This window comes from Solanum dulcamara, chromosome 2, assembly GCF_947179165.1.
Source record: "Solanum dulcamara chromosome 2, daSolDulc1.2, whole genome shotgun sequence".
NCBI classification, from domain to species: Eukaryota; Viridiplantae; Streptophyta; class Magnoliopsida; order Solanales; family Solanaceae; genus Solanum; species Solanum dulcamara.
The window spans coordinates 3,854,710-3,872,549 of record NC_077238.1 but is presented as its reverse complement, the minus strand read 5'-3'; the positions used below and the strand labels follow the sequence as shown (position 1 = coordinate 3,872,549).

The 17,840-nt window shown below is 33.1% G+C and overlaps 1 protein-coding gene and 1 pseudogene across 1 annotated transcript; one reads left to right on the top strand and one right to left on the bottom strand.

The window, feature by feature from the left end:
* Positions 1-5,731: 5,731 nt before the first annotated feature.
* Positions 5,732-6,698, bottom strand: LOC129879503 (F-box protein At3g57590-like; annotated as a pseudogene).
* A 2,165-nt stretch (positions 6,699-8,863) lies between these two features.
* Positions 8,864-16,788, top strand: LOC129880015 (uncharacterized). The gene is made up of 8 exons (XM_055953821.1): positions 8,864-9,352; positions 11,206-11,330; positions 12,778-12,815; positions 14,144-14,254; positions 14,402-14,481; positions 15,060-15,096; positions 16,267-16,308; positions 16,399-16,788. Exons 1-8 carry the CDS (start codon positions 9,050-9,052, stop codon positions 16,473-16,475), a joined length of 813 nt encoding a protein of 270 aa, XP_055809796.1. The 5' UTR covers positions 8,864-9,049; the 3' UTR covers positions 16,476-16,788.
* The last annotated feature ends 1,052 nt before the right edge of the window (positions 16,789-17,840 follow it).

Here is a 17,840-nt window from a genome sequence, read left to right as displayed (position 1 = left end):
TCCTTTTTAGGGTGAGTATTTTAAGGTTAAATTGCCTGAATGGGAGAAAAGGGTTCGTCGTGTTGCTTATGGGTTCTGCTATAGTGAAGGTTTTGGACAGTATAAAGTATTGAGATCAGTTATTAGAAAGTTTCGGGGTCGTCCTGAGGTATCTGAATTGGAGGTTTGTACACTTGGAGTTGATGAGAAATGGAAAAACGTGGGGGAGGCTGCTTATCCTTTATTTGGAATATTTGGTAATGTTAATGTCAATGGTGTTATTTATTGGCTGAAGGATGATGATGATATTAAAATAAGTGCCAGCATTCACTCCTTTAATATTGTGACGGAAGAGGTGAAGCCCGTGCCAGTTCCACCTGGTTTGAAAACTCCATCCTTGGGCTTGAGGCTAGCGGAGTTGGGGAATTGTCTGTGTTTGCTGATAGTTGCTCTTTTCAGCATGTTGATATATGGTGGATGAAAGAGTATGGAATAGCTGATTCTTGGACTAAAGATCGCATTTTGACAAATTCTATTCTGCGTGATATCTATAGCAATGGTTTAATACCAATCATAATCTGGAAAGATGGAGAAATCTTGATGCAATGCAAACGTGACACACAACTACTTTCTTACGACCCAAAAGAGAAGAAGCTTAGGAAGGCCAATGTTTAGGACAGTGTCTCTGCAGCAACTAGATACATTCCAAGTTTTTACTCACTCAAGACTGTCATGGGGGACTCTTTTCTAATTTCAAATGCTTATCCGAAGACTCAGATAGTTTAGATATTAAATTTGTTTTACTTCCTCCAGGATATTATGTTTTGCTTCTATGTTTCTTGTATAATTTAGCTTAAAACCTGACAACTGTTACTATTTTATGGATGCTTTTGAGTTCTGGTAGTACAATTCTGCCTGTTATTTGCATTGTAAACTCTCCAAAGCTGCATTTCTTTTGTTCATTTCATTCTGCACTTGTCTGAATAGAACTAACTACAAAGGAACAGAACGCTGGCCTATCAATTGGGCTGGTCTTGTTTGGGTGCTTCAGTTGGGAGTGACATTCGATTATGTCCTGATTTTTGAGGTAGTTCTTTCCTTGGTGATTTTTTTTGAGCAATAGGCTATTGCCTGAAAGAGTCAAGCTTGCCATTGTACAAGGAATAAGGTTAGACTCCCTAAAAGCAGGATGAGAGGTGACTTTGTGTAATCTTTACAGGTTTCTTCAATTTGCCATTGTATTATTCTGCTCACTGTTGATAGCGATGTTCTTGATCCATCGTCCCTGCATTGTCCCCATTTGTGCATTTTTCTTCACCTCAAAAAGTCATCCTGTTCCTGAAATTTTGCTTCCATAGACAATCCCTTAGATCGATGAGAACTTCACCTCAGAACAGAAGTCAGGGCAGAGGACAAAGGGATTGTGCTGAATCTCTCGTCCTCTACGACGAATCCAACTATAGGATCAGTACTACTTTGGGTTATAAATCTGAGTGACAACTCAATGCCTGAAAAGAAAAGGATAAACAATCACAATAGATAAAAGGCAACTCATTATATGTTTAGTTGGTTCTCAACTCTTGCACTAGCTGCTCAGATAGTTCAATACAACTTATAAATAAACTCATCTGAAGATTGTTAACCCATTTTGACTTATTACCAATAAGGATTTGACTTAACCAGAGGTTTCGGGTTCTAGTTTTGGCATGAAAAGAATCGTATTAGGAAGCACTTCCCCCCTTAAATGGGCCTAATGTGGCGTGAATTCGGATTAGTCTGACCTCAATGTGGATACTAGACAATGAGTGGAAAACTATGTAGGATATCATATATGTGTAGATACACTACACTTATTAAACATGTGAATACAATGTATTTCACTGTAGATATATTGTACACATGTGGATACACTTATTATGCGTGTTGGTACAATATATTTCACAATTATTATGTGTGTGGATATAGTGTATTATATTTCTCTATGTTTTGAAACCCAAATGTTGCTACATTTCGTAATAAATTAAAATCTCCCTGTTCTTCTTTGTATATGTGGGCACAAATTAGGCTATTTATGAAAATTTCTCAACCTACGATATTCAGTTCAACATAATCCTTACTAGCATTCCATTTATGAACTTGCAAATAAATATAATAAAGTAATAAACTTTGCTACTTAAAGTCCCATAGATGCAAGTAAATATTGCACAGATTCATGGTACTCTCTTAAAGCCATTAAAACTTAAAAAAGATAATTGACAACTATTAAAACGTACAATAAAGTCCTCATATTAAAGACATTTAAATAAATTAAAAGTTCACCACCTATAAACGTTACATCCTACATTATAAATATGAAATCCTCCTAAATCTTCATCAAATTTCAAATCCTCTCAACTCCAAATACAATTGTAACCAACTTATATAATGGTAAGAAAAATGACTTCTGTCCATGTGTATGCACTTATTTTCTTGTGCATATCCATTGAGGTTTCTCTGAGCGTCTCACAAATACTTGGAGGAGGAGAAGGAGGAGCCCTTTTGCCAGCTTCAGACGATGGTCTTTTTCCGGATATCTCTAAATGTTTAGCATCAGTGTTGAATGTTCATGGATGCGTTGAAGAGATCATAACATCTTTCTTAAGTATTAAACTTCGATTAATCGGACCTCAATGTTGCAAAGCTATATTAGACATTCATGATAGTTGTTGGCCTAAGATTTTCCCTTTTAGTTCAATTTTCCCTTTAACACTTAGGAGTTTTTGCTCCATTCAAGGTTCATTACCACCACCAACAATCCCTCAACCTCTAGTTCCAAATAGTAGCATGAAGATTGTACGCAAAATTAAGAACTAAGTTGTTTAATTATCGTCCTTCGAATTCTTTCTAATAAATGGGTGGCGATGAGATTTCCACCTAGCTAGGAGTTTGTTCTTCTCTTTTCGTACAATGTTAAATTGTGTGATCGTTTTCATTTAAATGATTAGTTTGTTAGATATATATCGCACACTTTTATATTAATTTGTTATGGCTAAGCAGATTGTAACACTTGTTAGTACAAGTGCTTTATTCAAATAGTAATGTCAATCAAGAATTGAAAATTCAATTACTTCTCTCTGTTTTTCTTGACGAAACAAAAGTAAAAAGAAATCTCTAACAATAGGAATCGAGTCCCAAGAACAAATATAGAACAAAGTGCATCGGAAAATGTGATGGTTTGCTCCACCCATTCTTCAGTTTCACAACTCTATAAGATCCTTAAATCCATCCCTCCTATATAGTCCACCTTAAACGATCAACAACTGCTAATTTTCCTTTCAATTCTATCAAGTCATAAAATCTTCTTGAAAGCAAGTGTTAAATCCACTTTTAATCTCTTTCCATGATTCACTTGAGTCGAGAGTTAAATAGAGTATTAAGACTTCGACAATTCAAAATAAGATCACAATTGTATCATACTAACACATTACACATGTACAAATATATATATTCAAAAGAAAATACAAATAACTCATTTTCCTAATCAATTACATTTAATATACATTTCAACAAAATAGAGTAATCAAAGTTTCAACTTTTAAACATATAGTTTACTAATATGAGGTTGCATATTTGTTAGCATTTTAATAATATATATATATATGTTATTTATATAACTAATTACTTCGGTATGGTATTCGGTATTTCGGTATATTAATTCTAAATACCAAATACCATATCGAATACCAAAAAAATTGTAAAAAGGATGACATTCTTTTATATGGAATTCATAGATACAAAAGGTATAGATCAAAATTACACCAGAAAACCAATAGTAAGTTAACACATGAAATTCAACTTAGAAACCTATAAGTTGCCAAATTAATAAGATACTTTTTATCGATTTTGGTCTTTAATGGTTTGATTTTCGGTTTAATCAATAAGAAAATGTTCATAAAATAATTATATGACTTCTCCAATAATTTGGAGTGACAAAACAATAATATAACTTTACGAAATACTCATAAAATAGAAACAATAGTGACTAACATGAAAAGAACTCTACAAGTGCAACACAAATAAAAGAACCAAGACAAAAATGTGAATTGAAGGCTAAAGGGCAAAAGTAGTAACCAATAAGGTATTGATATTAATATTTAATATTTATTTAGGGGTAAAGTAGTAAATTATTGTTGTCTTAATGGGTTATCGCCTATCGGCTTACCCAATAACCCAATATTAAAAACCAATATCTAACCAATAACTCAATATTTTTTTAAAAAAAATCATTAAAAACTCATTAACCCAATAACAATTTTTTCGATTTGGTTTATTGATCGATTCGATTTTTGCACACCCCTAGACACTAGGGCTCAAAAAAAGCAAGTTGCATAAATTTTATTTTTAAGTAGATAAATTGGATTTTGAGTTTTTAAGGAGTTGAGGGTTATCTAAAGAATTTTCGGAGTAATTTAATGATATTCATCAAAGAATTTCGCCTTGATATTGAGGGTTTGTCAAAAACAATCTCTCTGCCATTCACAAGGTACATATCTTACTCTTCCTAAATCCTACTTATGAAATTATCACCTTGGATATGTTATTATTGTTGTTGTATAAAGGAATTTCGTACGCCTATTGGAGCAAACAACAAAGTAAATAACTCCACCAATGCAAACTCCTTTCATGGGTGGTATTCCAAAAAATTCAATTTTGGCACGAAAGAGATATTACTTTTCTTGTACTACGATTGAAAATAATAGGAGGCAGCTCACTTGGATTCCATAAGCAAAACAAACCTTCAATATAGTCAAACTTATGATATGTGAAGTCATTTAATTCATTGATAAGATGAGCGGTTGTACTCTTTATTGTCAGCTCGATTAATTCTGATTCGCATGAAATTCAAGACTTCTGCTCTATAGTGTAAAACTTTTGTTGAGGATATGTCCATATAAGGAATTTGAATGATATAAAAGAATTACAAAATTTGGAAACACATTTGAAATGCGTTAAAGACTTAATAGGATCACTTTTCCTTCTAGGACTTCAACTGTTTTTGGTTTAATTGGACGATTATCTTTATACTTAACAACCTAATTATTCCTTCAAGGCATATTTAAACATTCAAGTGTTTCGTGAAATATCATAGTCATATATTTGATATTTTTCAAAAATACTTGTCATGTTTCACTTTTCAAGAATTAAATATATGAATTTTGATTGATATTTTAAAATGTATTTTTTAATCATATTAATATAGAAAGAAATAATAATTTATTCTAATAGTTTTTATATAATTTTTAATCTAAATTTATGCGAAGCAAATTAGGTCCAAATAGATAAAGATATTTTGATTTATAGACCATCCCGAAATAAGGACAATCTGTTAAAAAAATGAAACAAAGATGACCTGATGAAACAAAAGGCCTAGTTTCACTTTTGTTTCTGACCCTTTTAAATAATTTAGCTCCAAAAATTAATCAAATCAATATTTAAAAAGTGAAATGTGATAATTTTTGAAATAGTTTAAAGTTTTTATTATTTTATTTGTATACTGCATCGATCAATGATTTCCCACAAATGGAGCAAGCCTCGAGTCAAAGACCTAGAAAGCCTCCAAAGTATTGCACTTTACGATGATTTTAAAAATAAAATCAATTCAACTTTTAAAATTACAAATTAAATAAAATAAAAATAAAAACTACTACATTAACATCAATATTTTGTTCAAGGAAATTAAAATTAAAAAAAGTCCACAATAATCAAATATATCCTAATGGTAAGAGGCTCTCTCTACATAACTAAATATACCAAAAATATTAACGCCCCCAACACTTGAATTTCTCTCCAACTATTTTTCTTCAAATCATAAAAGAGCATCCAATTTGGCTTGTGAATGGAGTCTATAAATACAATCTCACCATTAAGAGTATTACTGAAGATACAATTCTCCAAATGATAAAAATTCATTTTTGCTACTTGAGGAAGTGCAACAGTATGGTTCATCCATTCTCCAGTTCCAGAATTTTGTAAAATCCTTAAAATCATTTCTTCTGTTTTCACTTTTCCAAAATTTTTCGTTCTAAAATTAAATGTTGCCAGTCTAAGACATTCTCTACTATTAGGGGAGCAAAATACGAAGTAAATAACTCCACCAATGCAAATTCCTTTCAAGGATGGTATCCCTAAAATTCCAATCATTGGTTTTATTTCTCGACATGATTGATCACTTGTTCCTAAAGTTAAAATCCAATATCTTCTTAGTAATACAAGTGAACGTTCAAGATATGTAATTATAAAAACTTTATACTTCTTTTCTTCTGGCTCAAAACCTAACATAATATGGTATCGATTGGTTCCATCCTTCAAGAAATTTGGGCACGAAAGAGATGTTACTTTGCTTGTACTGGGATTGAAAATAATAGGGGGCAGCTGACTTGAATTCCACAAGCAGAACAAACCTTCAATATAGGCAAGATTGTGATAGGGAAAGCCATTTAATTTCTTAATAAGATGAGCGGAGCCTTTCTTATCGGTGCATGGAACATGAGATTTTTGCTCTATGGTGTAAATTGTTTTTAAGAATATGTCCACGTGAGGAATTTGAATGATATAAGGGAGTTACAAGATCTGGAAACAAATTTAAAACGCGTTAAAGATTTGATAGGGATGTGTGAAAATATTTCATAAATAATATCTTGTGGTATTGAAGATTTTCCTTGAGCAATTGTTTTCTCCATGAGACAATGGTTAGAGATGTAGTTAATATTATTTCTATTACCGCTACACATAATAAATAAAATACTTATATAGGTATGTTTTGGTTCCTATTTATGTGAGGATTTGGTTTAATTATAACAATAGAGCAAATAATTATAAACTCCATTCCTTTTCCTTCTAGGATCGACTCCTATTATTTCTTTAAACATATTTAAATATTCAAGTGTTACGTGAAATACAATGGTTATATATATATGATACTTTTCGAAAATATTTGTTATGTTTCACTTTTTGATAATCAAACTATATAAAATTTGATTAATATTTTAAGATGTATTTTTTTTACTTATATTGATATGAGCAAAAATTACAAGTTATAATACTTTTTATATAGTTTTTGAATATTTAAATTTTAATATTAAAATATTAAATTAATCTAATTTAGTTTAACTCAGGAGATTGGTCATATTGATTTTCTAGAAGTGGAATGTGATAATTGTTATGGGATAGAGAAAGTAGTTATTGAAAGTTTTCATTGCTTCATTCGTATATCTTTTTTGTTTAATATAAAAAACACAACACCCATAACCCCCACATATTTTTCTATCATCCCACACTATCAATCAATTGTTTTTCCTATAAAACATACGCCCCAAAAAGACATAACATAATTTCTAAATATAATAACAAATTTTAAAAATACTACATAACTTATTGTAGACATCAAAATTTCTAGGTTTCTACGAGACGAGTTTTATTTCAGTGAGGCTACTTTATCTTAAATTATAATTCATGTTTATATAAAGGGTATTATATTTTTTTGAAAAGTCCTCTCTTAAATTCCGTAAATTCATGAAATATTCATACAGAGTTCAAAATATGTCAAACTCTTCTTGATAGTCAAAAACTTCAAGAAGATCCACAAGTCCTTTCATGGAAATCAAGTTTAAATTATCCAAGCTAGTTCGAGAAATACGCCACTAACGATCCTCCATCACGATGAAGATCAAATCCAAATAATCCTAGTTCGAGAAACATGTCACTAATGACTCTCGAATCAAGGAGAAAATCCAGAGAGAAGAATCAAGGGAACAAACAGATTTGTACCCACTTATCAATAAAATTATGTTTCTTCAAATTTTATTTATGGTTGATTTATTTTCATCACTTTAAAATTTGTTGCAAACACTTATATCGCACAATTCATTTTCTATAAAATCTCTGTCTATCAAATTAGATCTAGATAACCAACGAGGGTTGTGGTGGAATGGTAAGTACTCCTTCATCCTTAACCAAGAGGTCTCGGGTTCGAGTCCCCTTGGGTGTGAAGTCGCCTTTGTTAGGAAGCGCTTTACCCCCAATGTGGGACTTTCCAGCGTGAATCTGGATTTAGTCGGACTCTAATGTGGAAATCAGACACGATGGAAAACCAAAAAAAATAATTAGATCTAGATAAATAAAGTTATTTAATTTAATAATTTTTTATTAATAAACAATAATGCATAAAAATAAAAATTACATGGGGAATTTTCACATATAGCCACTCAAAAATATCTTAATCATGCTCCATAGCTATAATTTGCTAATTGTAATTCGTAGCTATAGTTATAACAACGTTTTTATAATTAATGCAATATTTGTATACGTTTGTATAATTTGATATACAATTCGTAGTTTTTGTATAACGTTTGTATATTTCACTATACAATTCATGCCCAATGTTTGTATAGTTCGCTATATAATTTGTAGTGTTTGTATATTTCGCTATACAATTCGATTCGCGCACAACATTTGTATAAATTGCGCGAATTATACAAAACTCAACTGTATAATTGCGTGAATTATACAAAACTCAACTTTATAATTGCGCCAATTATACAAAACTCAAACTGTAATTACAGTTAGCTGTTTACCGCGAGCCATAATTAATTCAAACTATAACTATATTAGCTAATTAACTAATATATATTTGTTTATCCGCATAATTTTCTTAAATTAAATAATTAACTAATATAATTTGCTTATCCGCATAATTTTCTTAAATTAAATATCAATTCATTTGAAGAACAATCACTTGAGAACATAAGCCTAAACAACAAAAATAACCTACGGTTGCTTCTCCCTTAACAAAAGAGTCTCGAAAATCCAAAATAATCGGTTTTAATGTGGGTAATGGCCTTGTCCCATGAAACAAAAGGCCCCAAAAAACAGTCCTGCTTTTGTTTCGGAGCCTCCAACCTTTTTCTCTTTGTGTTTCCCCGCACACAAAAAAAAAAAACAAAAAAAAATTTAAAAATTAAAATAAAATTGAAGATCAAAAGAAATCGAACAAATATTTTTTCCCAAATTCAAGAATTTTTGTTTACCTACAATGATGACAGCTAAAGCCAACCTCAATTCCCTTTTTCTTTCATCTTCATCATCAACCCATTACTCTGTTTTGTCTCTTAATCGAATTTCTTTAAAAAAAGTTTCTTTTTTGTTTGATTTTCAATGTAGAAAGCTTGTTTCTTCTTGTTCTAAGAAACCCATTCCGGGTTCTGTGAATTTGGATTCGAGTTTCTCGAATTCCGGGTCCGGGTCCGGGTCCGGATCATCAAAGAATGCAAGTGATGAAGCTGAAGCTTCTCCTTCCAATGCCATTGATTTCCTCACTTTGTGTCATAATCTGAAGGTAATGTTTACATGCATGTGAGTTTTTTTTTTGTGATTTTTAAGGAGAGATTTTTCTGTGTAGTTTTCAGTTTTACTTTTTGGGTATTGGAACTTTTGTGTATTGACTCTGTTTGTCCAAAAAAGAATGACTTGGTTTGAGGTTTGGGCATTGATGTTTACATATTTAGCAACTAATCTGATTTTTTTTGGGATTGAGCATAAAAGGCAGTTTGGTGTACTAAACTCTGCTATGGTCCCTTCAGGAGGACAGGCCACAAGGTCTATTGTACACAACTTTAACTTATGTATATGAAAATAATATGTTGTAGTCAAAGAAAAGCTGTTTTTACTATGCTTCTTGTAGGAAAAAGTAAAATAAAATAAGGGTATGTGATAAAGATGTGATCTTTTACATATTTGAAATTCTAAGGACCTATGTTGCTCGGACTTTTCAAAAATGTTAACGGGTGCATTTTGGATTCTTCAAAAGTAGTGTTTTTGTTGGAGAATGTGACATGGGTGCGGCATCGGAAGTGAAGAGTCCGCTCAACTTAGATAAGGACACATTGGTAGTTGTGGGTTGAGGAGGGGCATTGTTGGAATCGTCCACGGAAAAACTGACTTAGCAGAGTATGATGTAGTGGATGAGAATGTGATATGCATTACTGGTGAGTAACTAAGTTCATGAATTTATGGTGCACATTGCAGGGAGAAGTAGAGAGTCTTGAGTTTGTAATTAAGGTTTGAAGTGGAATTGGGGAATTTGCTATATTGACTTGTATGTATTTGAAGTTTGTAGTTTGATGGATTAAAGAATGTACATATGCCTAGTGAAGGCTTTTCCAGATAGAAACTAAAATCTAACAGAGTTCCTTACTCTATTTTTTCTGATAACCAAGAAATCCTCGAGGGCCAGCTGGTGCATGTTTCGAAACTCTATGGGTAATGGGCACGCCTCGTTACCCTTCTCCACTTAATTGCCAATTTTTTGTCCGCGGCAAAGTTCGAACTCAACACGTGTGCTTAACCCACACATCACACTCTTACTGCTTAACCAAAGCCCTGGGACAATAATAGATTGTTCCCTTTTCTAAATGTTGAGTTTAGCATTGAACTGAAACTGTCTTCGACTCTTCGTTAAATATGTAGCAATAAACTTAAGAGAAAAGGTCACTTTGTATTGTTTCAAATAATGCAGTTTTTAATATAAGTAATCCATTTATTAACTTTCTAAAGCTATAAGGTAGAGTCTGTAACTTTTTGCTCAATCCTTAAACTATTTTGTACAAAGGCAGTGACCTTTCAAAATTGGAATCCACAAACTTCAGCTTAGCCGAAAGGGCAGTTAATCTCCTTCAGGAAAGACTGAAGCTGTTGATGGAATTATCTTGTTCCATCTAAAAAAATGTTTATTCCCAGCAGTCTTCTTGTCCTAATACCATCTGATTCTCTACACTTATGTAGGCATTGATGTATATATCTAGGCCTTAAGCAAACAGAGAGACTTCCTTGGTGCAATGTTTAACAAACAATGATACTGAGTTAACTTTCATGATGTTGCTCTTTGCAAACAAAGGCTTATTAAGAAAGTAGAAAATTGTGTTCCGTTACCCTTGAAATTAGGTTTTACTTAGGCAATCTGAGTTCTCCTTTACACTCAAGGTTTAGTACTTTCTATAAATGTGGTATAGGAAAGAGAAATAGTGCCCTCCATTTTTTCTGCTGGCAGTTCTTTCTTTATTACCCTCTTTACTGTACAGTGCTATCTTAATGAATTATTAATCTTTTATTCCCTTTTTGCATTTGATTACTATCTGCGTCTGTATTTAATTAGGCTAGATGTATCCCCTAATTCCTCTACTTGTTTTGTAGACCACAAAGCGGAAGGGATGGGTAAATCATGCAATAAAAGGTTCTGAATCTATTGCTGATCATATGTATCGTATGTCCTTGATGGCTCTGATTGCTGGTGACCTTCCTGGCATTAACAGGGAAAGGTTGGCATTGATATAGCTGATAATGCTCTTGCTATTTTGTTTCAAGATTTTGATTTAAGTTTGTACACATCCATTGATTCTTCTCCTGTGTTGCTAGTAAAATGGAGGGGCAAAAAGAGGTTTAAAACAGTTGCTTATCATTGTTTTCCAAACTTCTCCATTCTCAGCCAAGAGCATACGTTTCAAGTATACTTCCACTGGAACGTATCTGCCTTAATCACTTTTCAAAATGTGGGGCAAAAAATTGTTAGTGAACATGTTAAGAAGATATAGTGGATGCAGTTTTAATGAAGTTTTACTTTACCTGATGAAAAAAAAGCATACTAACACTATTCCAAGCATTTACATGTGATGAGAAATTGTCCATGTGGATTACTGATATCTCTCATGAATTTATATCTGATTTTTCTTGCAAATCCATTTGTAGAAACAATTTTGTTACATAAATCAGGGAGTGTTTCCCATTTTGTTCTTCCATTTGTAGTGCTTGTGGTTCAACCCTGTGTTTTATTGCCTTTCCTTGGAATGGCTTCTATTGTTGAAAATTGAGGTTAAAATCATCTAGAACTTATGATGGAATATGTTAGTTATGTTAATTTTCAATTTGTTAATAGTTAGAATGCTGCTTTTGATTAATACAGGAAATTGTCATCTTCAAAAGTTTATTAAGTTTCATGTAAAGCATGCATAAAGGAAATCTTGGCACTTAATTTGGTTTGTGATATAAAGCATACAAAATATCATTGCTTGGTTTCTCCATAATTAACTGTGAAAAATTATTTAGTTCACAACTAGTTCTTCTTTGCATTCCATAAAATGGATTGAAGTGTTAGTCCTTGAAGATATTGCTATACTCTTCTTAAAGAATCAGGAGGCAGCAACTTAATAATGCAGTTTAGGCCTATTTTCCAGAATTACCACACCCCTTAATTAATTTTCTGATAATTATTATTTGGTGGTGCACATTGTCTTCTGTGCATAAACCAATTTTAATTACTGAGGGATCATGCTGAAATTGTATGAGATCTGAATGGTGTGATCCAGCATATCTACTCAGGGTTATAGCATCTAAAATGTATTTCACCTTTTAGGATGGGTACTCGTTAGAATTTTCTCTGAGTTGCTTTCTCGTCTAGACAAATTGAACTGAGCTGGTGTTTAATTAATATATGAATGAGCAGAGCTGCATACTGAACATATAGTTCGCTTGGTTGTAGAACCTGGTGTACTGTTGATGAACATTTTTTTGAATGTGGGTTGTAATTCTTCCTTAGAAACCTGAAGTTTGTTCATGCAAACATGATCTCGATGCTCTTTCTGTAGTGTTACTTTCTTGACACTTATGTTCATCTGTTCACTTCATCCCATAAATAAAAAAAGATGTTTATATTTATCTGACTGTTATCCGGTAGAAGGTAATCATAGTGCTTCTCTATTTATGTAACAGGTGTATCAAGATGGCCATTGTTCATGATATTGCAGAAGGTATTGCCTCCAAATTTGAAATTATCTTTCTGATATTTCGGTGTTTTTTTTTCCAACTTGAAGGCTAAATTATTTGCAGCGACTACCCTTTAATATGACTTATTTCAACATAAAATGGTGAAAAAATTGCCACTGCAGAAGCATCCATAAAAAAAGAAAAGGAATGATGAGCATGCATATAATGCTTTTCAGGGATCCGTGGGAAGAGGCAATTATGCACACCAAACAAACGAAAAAAGAAAAGGAAAAAAGAAAGAAAAACTGAAACCGTCCAGGACGTTATGGAGGAAAAGAAATAGGAGAACGTTTAAGGGGTTTGATAAAGATTTTGTATCCGTGAGGAGTAGCTTCATGTCTTTAGTTTCTTATTTGGTAATCTCATGAGGTTCTTGATTGTATATATGATAGGATGACTTTTATGGAAAACCATATTTTGGCTAGATCTCTCTTCTCTTTAGTATACTACTTGCATATGGAGATTTCTTTGAACATCTGAGGAGTAGCTGCGTGTCTGTAGTTTTTCTTTGGTGAACCCATGAGGTGCTTGCTTGTATAGATGATTGGATGACTTTTATATAGAACCATAGTTTGGCTTAGATCTTTCATACTTTTTAGTATCCTACTTGTATACGGGGATTTCTCCTACATTAATAAATGTATTTACCTTATCAAAAGAAAAAATATGTATGACTATGAACTACAAAAATGTACACCTGTTGTCTTATCTTTTCCTTTTTTCTAAATTTGATTGGCTATGCACCTTGTGGTGTTTACTGTTTGGTTATTAGTTAATTTGCGAGTTCCAGTATAGGAAATTCTGTGGTCCTCCTTATTCCAATGATCTAAGAAGCATCAAGCTCTGAGATTATGAGTTTATCTAAGTAAAGAAAATATTGTTGATACACCGCAATTACTAAAGCACTTCGAAACCCCCTTGCCAGCGAAAGCAAGGGTTTGCCTTCTGGGTCAAGCTCGTTGCACCGGGTTTGCCTAGTGCGGGTTACCTCTCGTGTGGTTTGTGAGCTATTACATAAGAGCGGGGGTTTTACCCTGTGGTCACCCAAAGGGTAGCGGCTACGGGTTTCCCTTGTCAAAAAAAAAACAAACTACTAAAGCACTTACATATATTACCAAGCTTCTTACAGGCATAGTATTTTCTGTTGTAAAAAATAGGTTTACCATCTTCATCAGTTTCACTTTGGTGTTTTCTTCTTCCACATGTTCATTTTGTCTGCTTTTTCCTTTGGTTGGACTGGGACTGAGATTTTCACCTTATTTTCTATAAATTTGAGGTTTTTGCATTTGATAGTAATTTTGAACTTTTATAGCAATTGTCGGAGATATAACTCCATCTGATGGTGTACCTAAGGCTGAAAAAAGCAGACGTGAGCAAGCTGCTTTGACTGAAATGTGCAAAGTTCTTGGTGGAGGGATGAGAGGTATTCCCTTATGGTGTTTATCTAACCAACAAGACTCTTTGTCTTTCATATCATACCTTATTTTTTTTCTCCAAAGCAGTCAAAAACTCTAGTAAAGGAGTTTCTTTTAGCATGACAATTTAATATCACGTTTCTTAATATTTCCAGCTGAAGAGATTAAAGAACTGTGGCAAGAGTACGAAAACAATGCTTCACTGGAGGCCAATCTCGTAAAAGATTTTGACAAGGTATGAATTACTAACTTCCATACAATATTTAGTAAAATTTTATACGAGAAGCTTTACATATTGAGTGTACTACTTTTTTCCCTGGTCTAATTTTGTCAGAGTTCGTATTGCATTTTGGAACTTTGAGTGATTTGTTAATTTATTGCTTCACTAGTTTTTCTCAATTACTGGTTCTTTCATCCTAGTCTTCTTCAAAATTACTGCATATACTCCCGTTGGAAACAGCTGGAGACAATGCTACTATGCTCGTAATAATTTTGTCTTGCTTACTGGAATCTGGAAAAAGATGGTATTGATCCTTTAGATTTAGTTTTGCAACCTCCTCGTGTTGCTATCTCTTGCTTTAAGAGATTGGTGGGTATGCTCATCTTGGTTTCAAATTCCACTATAAATCCAGTTCTTGCATCTTTACCTGTAGTGATTGTAAATTACATTCATTCACCGCTTCTATGATGTCTTACCTCCTGTAAGTCTTGAGTCTGTAATTTAATGAGTACCACGTTGGCTCTTATCACTCTACCAGGTCCTTAAATCATATAACATCTCATAGATATTACATTTTTTCCGATCTTCTCTAGGTTGAAATGATTCTGCAGGCATTGGAATATGAATCAGGTGAATAACTCTTCTCCAAAAAATTGAAGTTACAGCATTACAACCTTCTACTTTTACTGAATAATTTTTTTCTAGTTTGTGCCTGTCACTACTTTACTAGATTGTATATAGTAATTTATATGTTGTCTTATGGAAGACAGCAATCGGAGAAGCACCCAAGGGTGTGGCCTAGTGGTCAATGACGCGGGTTGAGAACCATGAGGTCTCAGGTTCAAATACCAACCAAGACAAAAAACACTAGGTGATTTCTTCCCATTTGTCCTGGCCATGGTGGATAGAGTTACCTGGTACCCTGTACCTATTGCAGGTGGGAGGTGGGAGGTGGTAGGTATCTCGTGAAATTTGTCGAAGTGCGCGAAAGCTAGTCCGGACACCATGGTTATTTTAAAAAAAGACGAGAAGAGGGACTACAGACAGAGTGAAAGGTGATTTTAGTATCATAAGTAGAACAAGTGCAGTAAAACTAATTTTCTCGAGTTGTTTCTTCAATCTGTTCTCCTCCGTCTGGTGACTGTGGGACCATAGCTACTCATCATTTGGCATAAACTGTTCTTGGAGCTCATTAATCAGTCTGAGTGCCACTTTTTGTCACATCTTGGAGTTAGAATACTTTTATTAGAGTGCAGCTGAAAACGCATAGTTTGTCTGCAGTTTTGTTATAAATTTTGGAGGTATCTGTGTGTCACTAGCTGGTGTTTGGTGCTAACTTCCTTAGGCTAAGTTATCTGCCTATGCAGCGTAAATTTCTTGTTGTAAGGTTGCTCTTTGTGGACTAAGATTAGTAAGAACTATCTTTTTTAAGTAAACCTGTACCTTAGATCTTAACATTTTGTCAAAACGCGGTGTCTACTGTCTTCAAGCAAAGAGTATCTTATATATTCCTATCTATCATGCCACTGTGAATTTGGTCTAATGGTAAGAGTGCACTGCGTGTTAAGTGAGTTAGGCACACATCACGAGTTCAAACCCTACCACGAATAAAAGCTTGGTATTTAAGTGGGGAAGGGTAGGAGGTAGGGCTGCTATTCGCCGAGTTCCAAATCTGTCCCACTTAGCCTTGCGATTTCTCGGTTACAAATATTCGTATCTATCATCCTATGAACTCAAATCTATAAATGGGCTGATACTATGTTCTATCTGTAACTTCCGTTGATACTTTGTTTTTGACAGAACATGGGAAGGTGCTCGATGAATTTTTCCTTTCAACTGCAGGTCATTGATCCTTTTAATTTACGTGCTCTTTTTTTGACCTAGCACATTATGAGTCACATATCGATGATTTGTATACATATATACATGCAGGAAAATTTCAAACCGAAATAGGAAAAAGCTGGGCAGCTGAAATCCATTTGAGGAGAAACTCCAGATTGGGAAACTGACTCAAAACTGATCCATCATTACTATTTTGCATTTATACCGTCTTAGTGCCTCCCGTCTTCAAATAACATGGAGATAGAGAGAGCGCGTAATGTGTTAACATAGTCGGAGTAAAAATGCACTTCCTTTTTGTTCAGCTAAGCTCCGGTTTAGCTGAATGCTCGAGGTGAAATTTAGGTAGATGTACTCTAGGGAGATATACTTTACGTGTTACGTGCACCAAGTAACGAGTAAGTTTTTTTTCCAGAACTCTTGGTAGTCTTGACATGATGAACATCTTCACAATGTTTTCTAAAAATTTAGCAGTTTTTGACATGATACATTCTACTGCTTTGTGTATAGTTATATGTACTCACACCCCCCACCCTGCGATTGGCGCATCCATTTGCGCCTTTAGATTGGAGAGAAAAAGTTGAATGAGGGGAGATAATGGAAGATACATGATCAGTTCTCTTGTTTCAAAGGCATCGTTAGGCTGGTGAACAAGTTATATCCGAATTATATTTATTGGGATCATAAATTCCGATATAACTTGTCCCCAACCAAACGACTCTATACATTCAACTTCTGCTTTGAAAACACATACATGCATATAACGTTGGCTACACATATATACACATTTAGTTACAATCAGATACTGTATTCACACGATTTCAGTTGGGATGAGATAAGATATTATATGTGCGCTGTGTTTTGAAATCAAAATACTACTACTATTTAAACTATAGCAAAATCTCGCCATATTTTGCAAAAATAGATCCCAATCGCGCTACTTAATTATATGAAAATTTTCCATTGAAGAACATTAGAACACTGGTCTATAGTAGGCCTTGAAGTATAACATTAGCCCATAAGAACTTTTTGTCATTTCAAAATCATCTAACGAGAAACTTACGTAGATATGTCATATTAAGAAAATATTTATTATTTATAGCAATAACCTTTTTTTTCACTGGGCACTTATAATACAATTTTAATACATATTACCGAGAATAATTTATAAATCACATCTAATACATGTTTTATTCATGAATAATATATTTATCACACATTTTAATACACTTGTAATAAATTATGTCAATTTCTTACCAAACAACCATAATATATTTTAAAACACTTATAATATATTTATATTGCACACATAATTCACTTTTAATACATAATAGATTCATCATAGTATTGTTATGTATTGCTATAGATGATAATAAGTAAAAAATATCGCAAAAATCAGTAATTATTTATTAAAAAGTACTAATTTTTACTTATGCAAATATAAGCAAACATATGGACAACTTTGTTTGAGCTATGAAATTTTGAACAAATAAAAAAGTCAAGAGGAATAATTAAACTTTGGAAATCAACTTTAT

Coding starts and splice junctions, on each gene's coding strand:
- LOC129880015 (XM_055953821.1), top strand. CDS start 9,050: ATGATGACAGCTAAAGCCAACCTCAATTCCCTTTTTCTTTCATCTTCA. Junction 11,331..12,777: donor CCTGGCATTAACAGGGAAAG/GTTGGCATTGAT, acceptor TTTATGTAACAG/GTGTATCAAGATGGCCATTG. Junction 15,097..16,266: donor GGCATTGGAATATGAATCAG/GTGAATAACTCT, acceptor TGTTTTTGACAG/AACATGGGAAGGTGCTCGAT.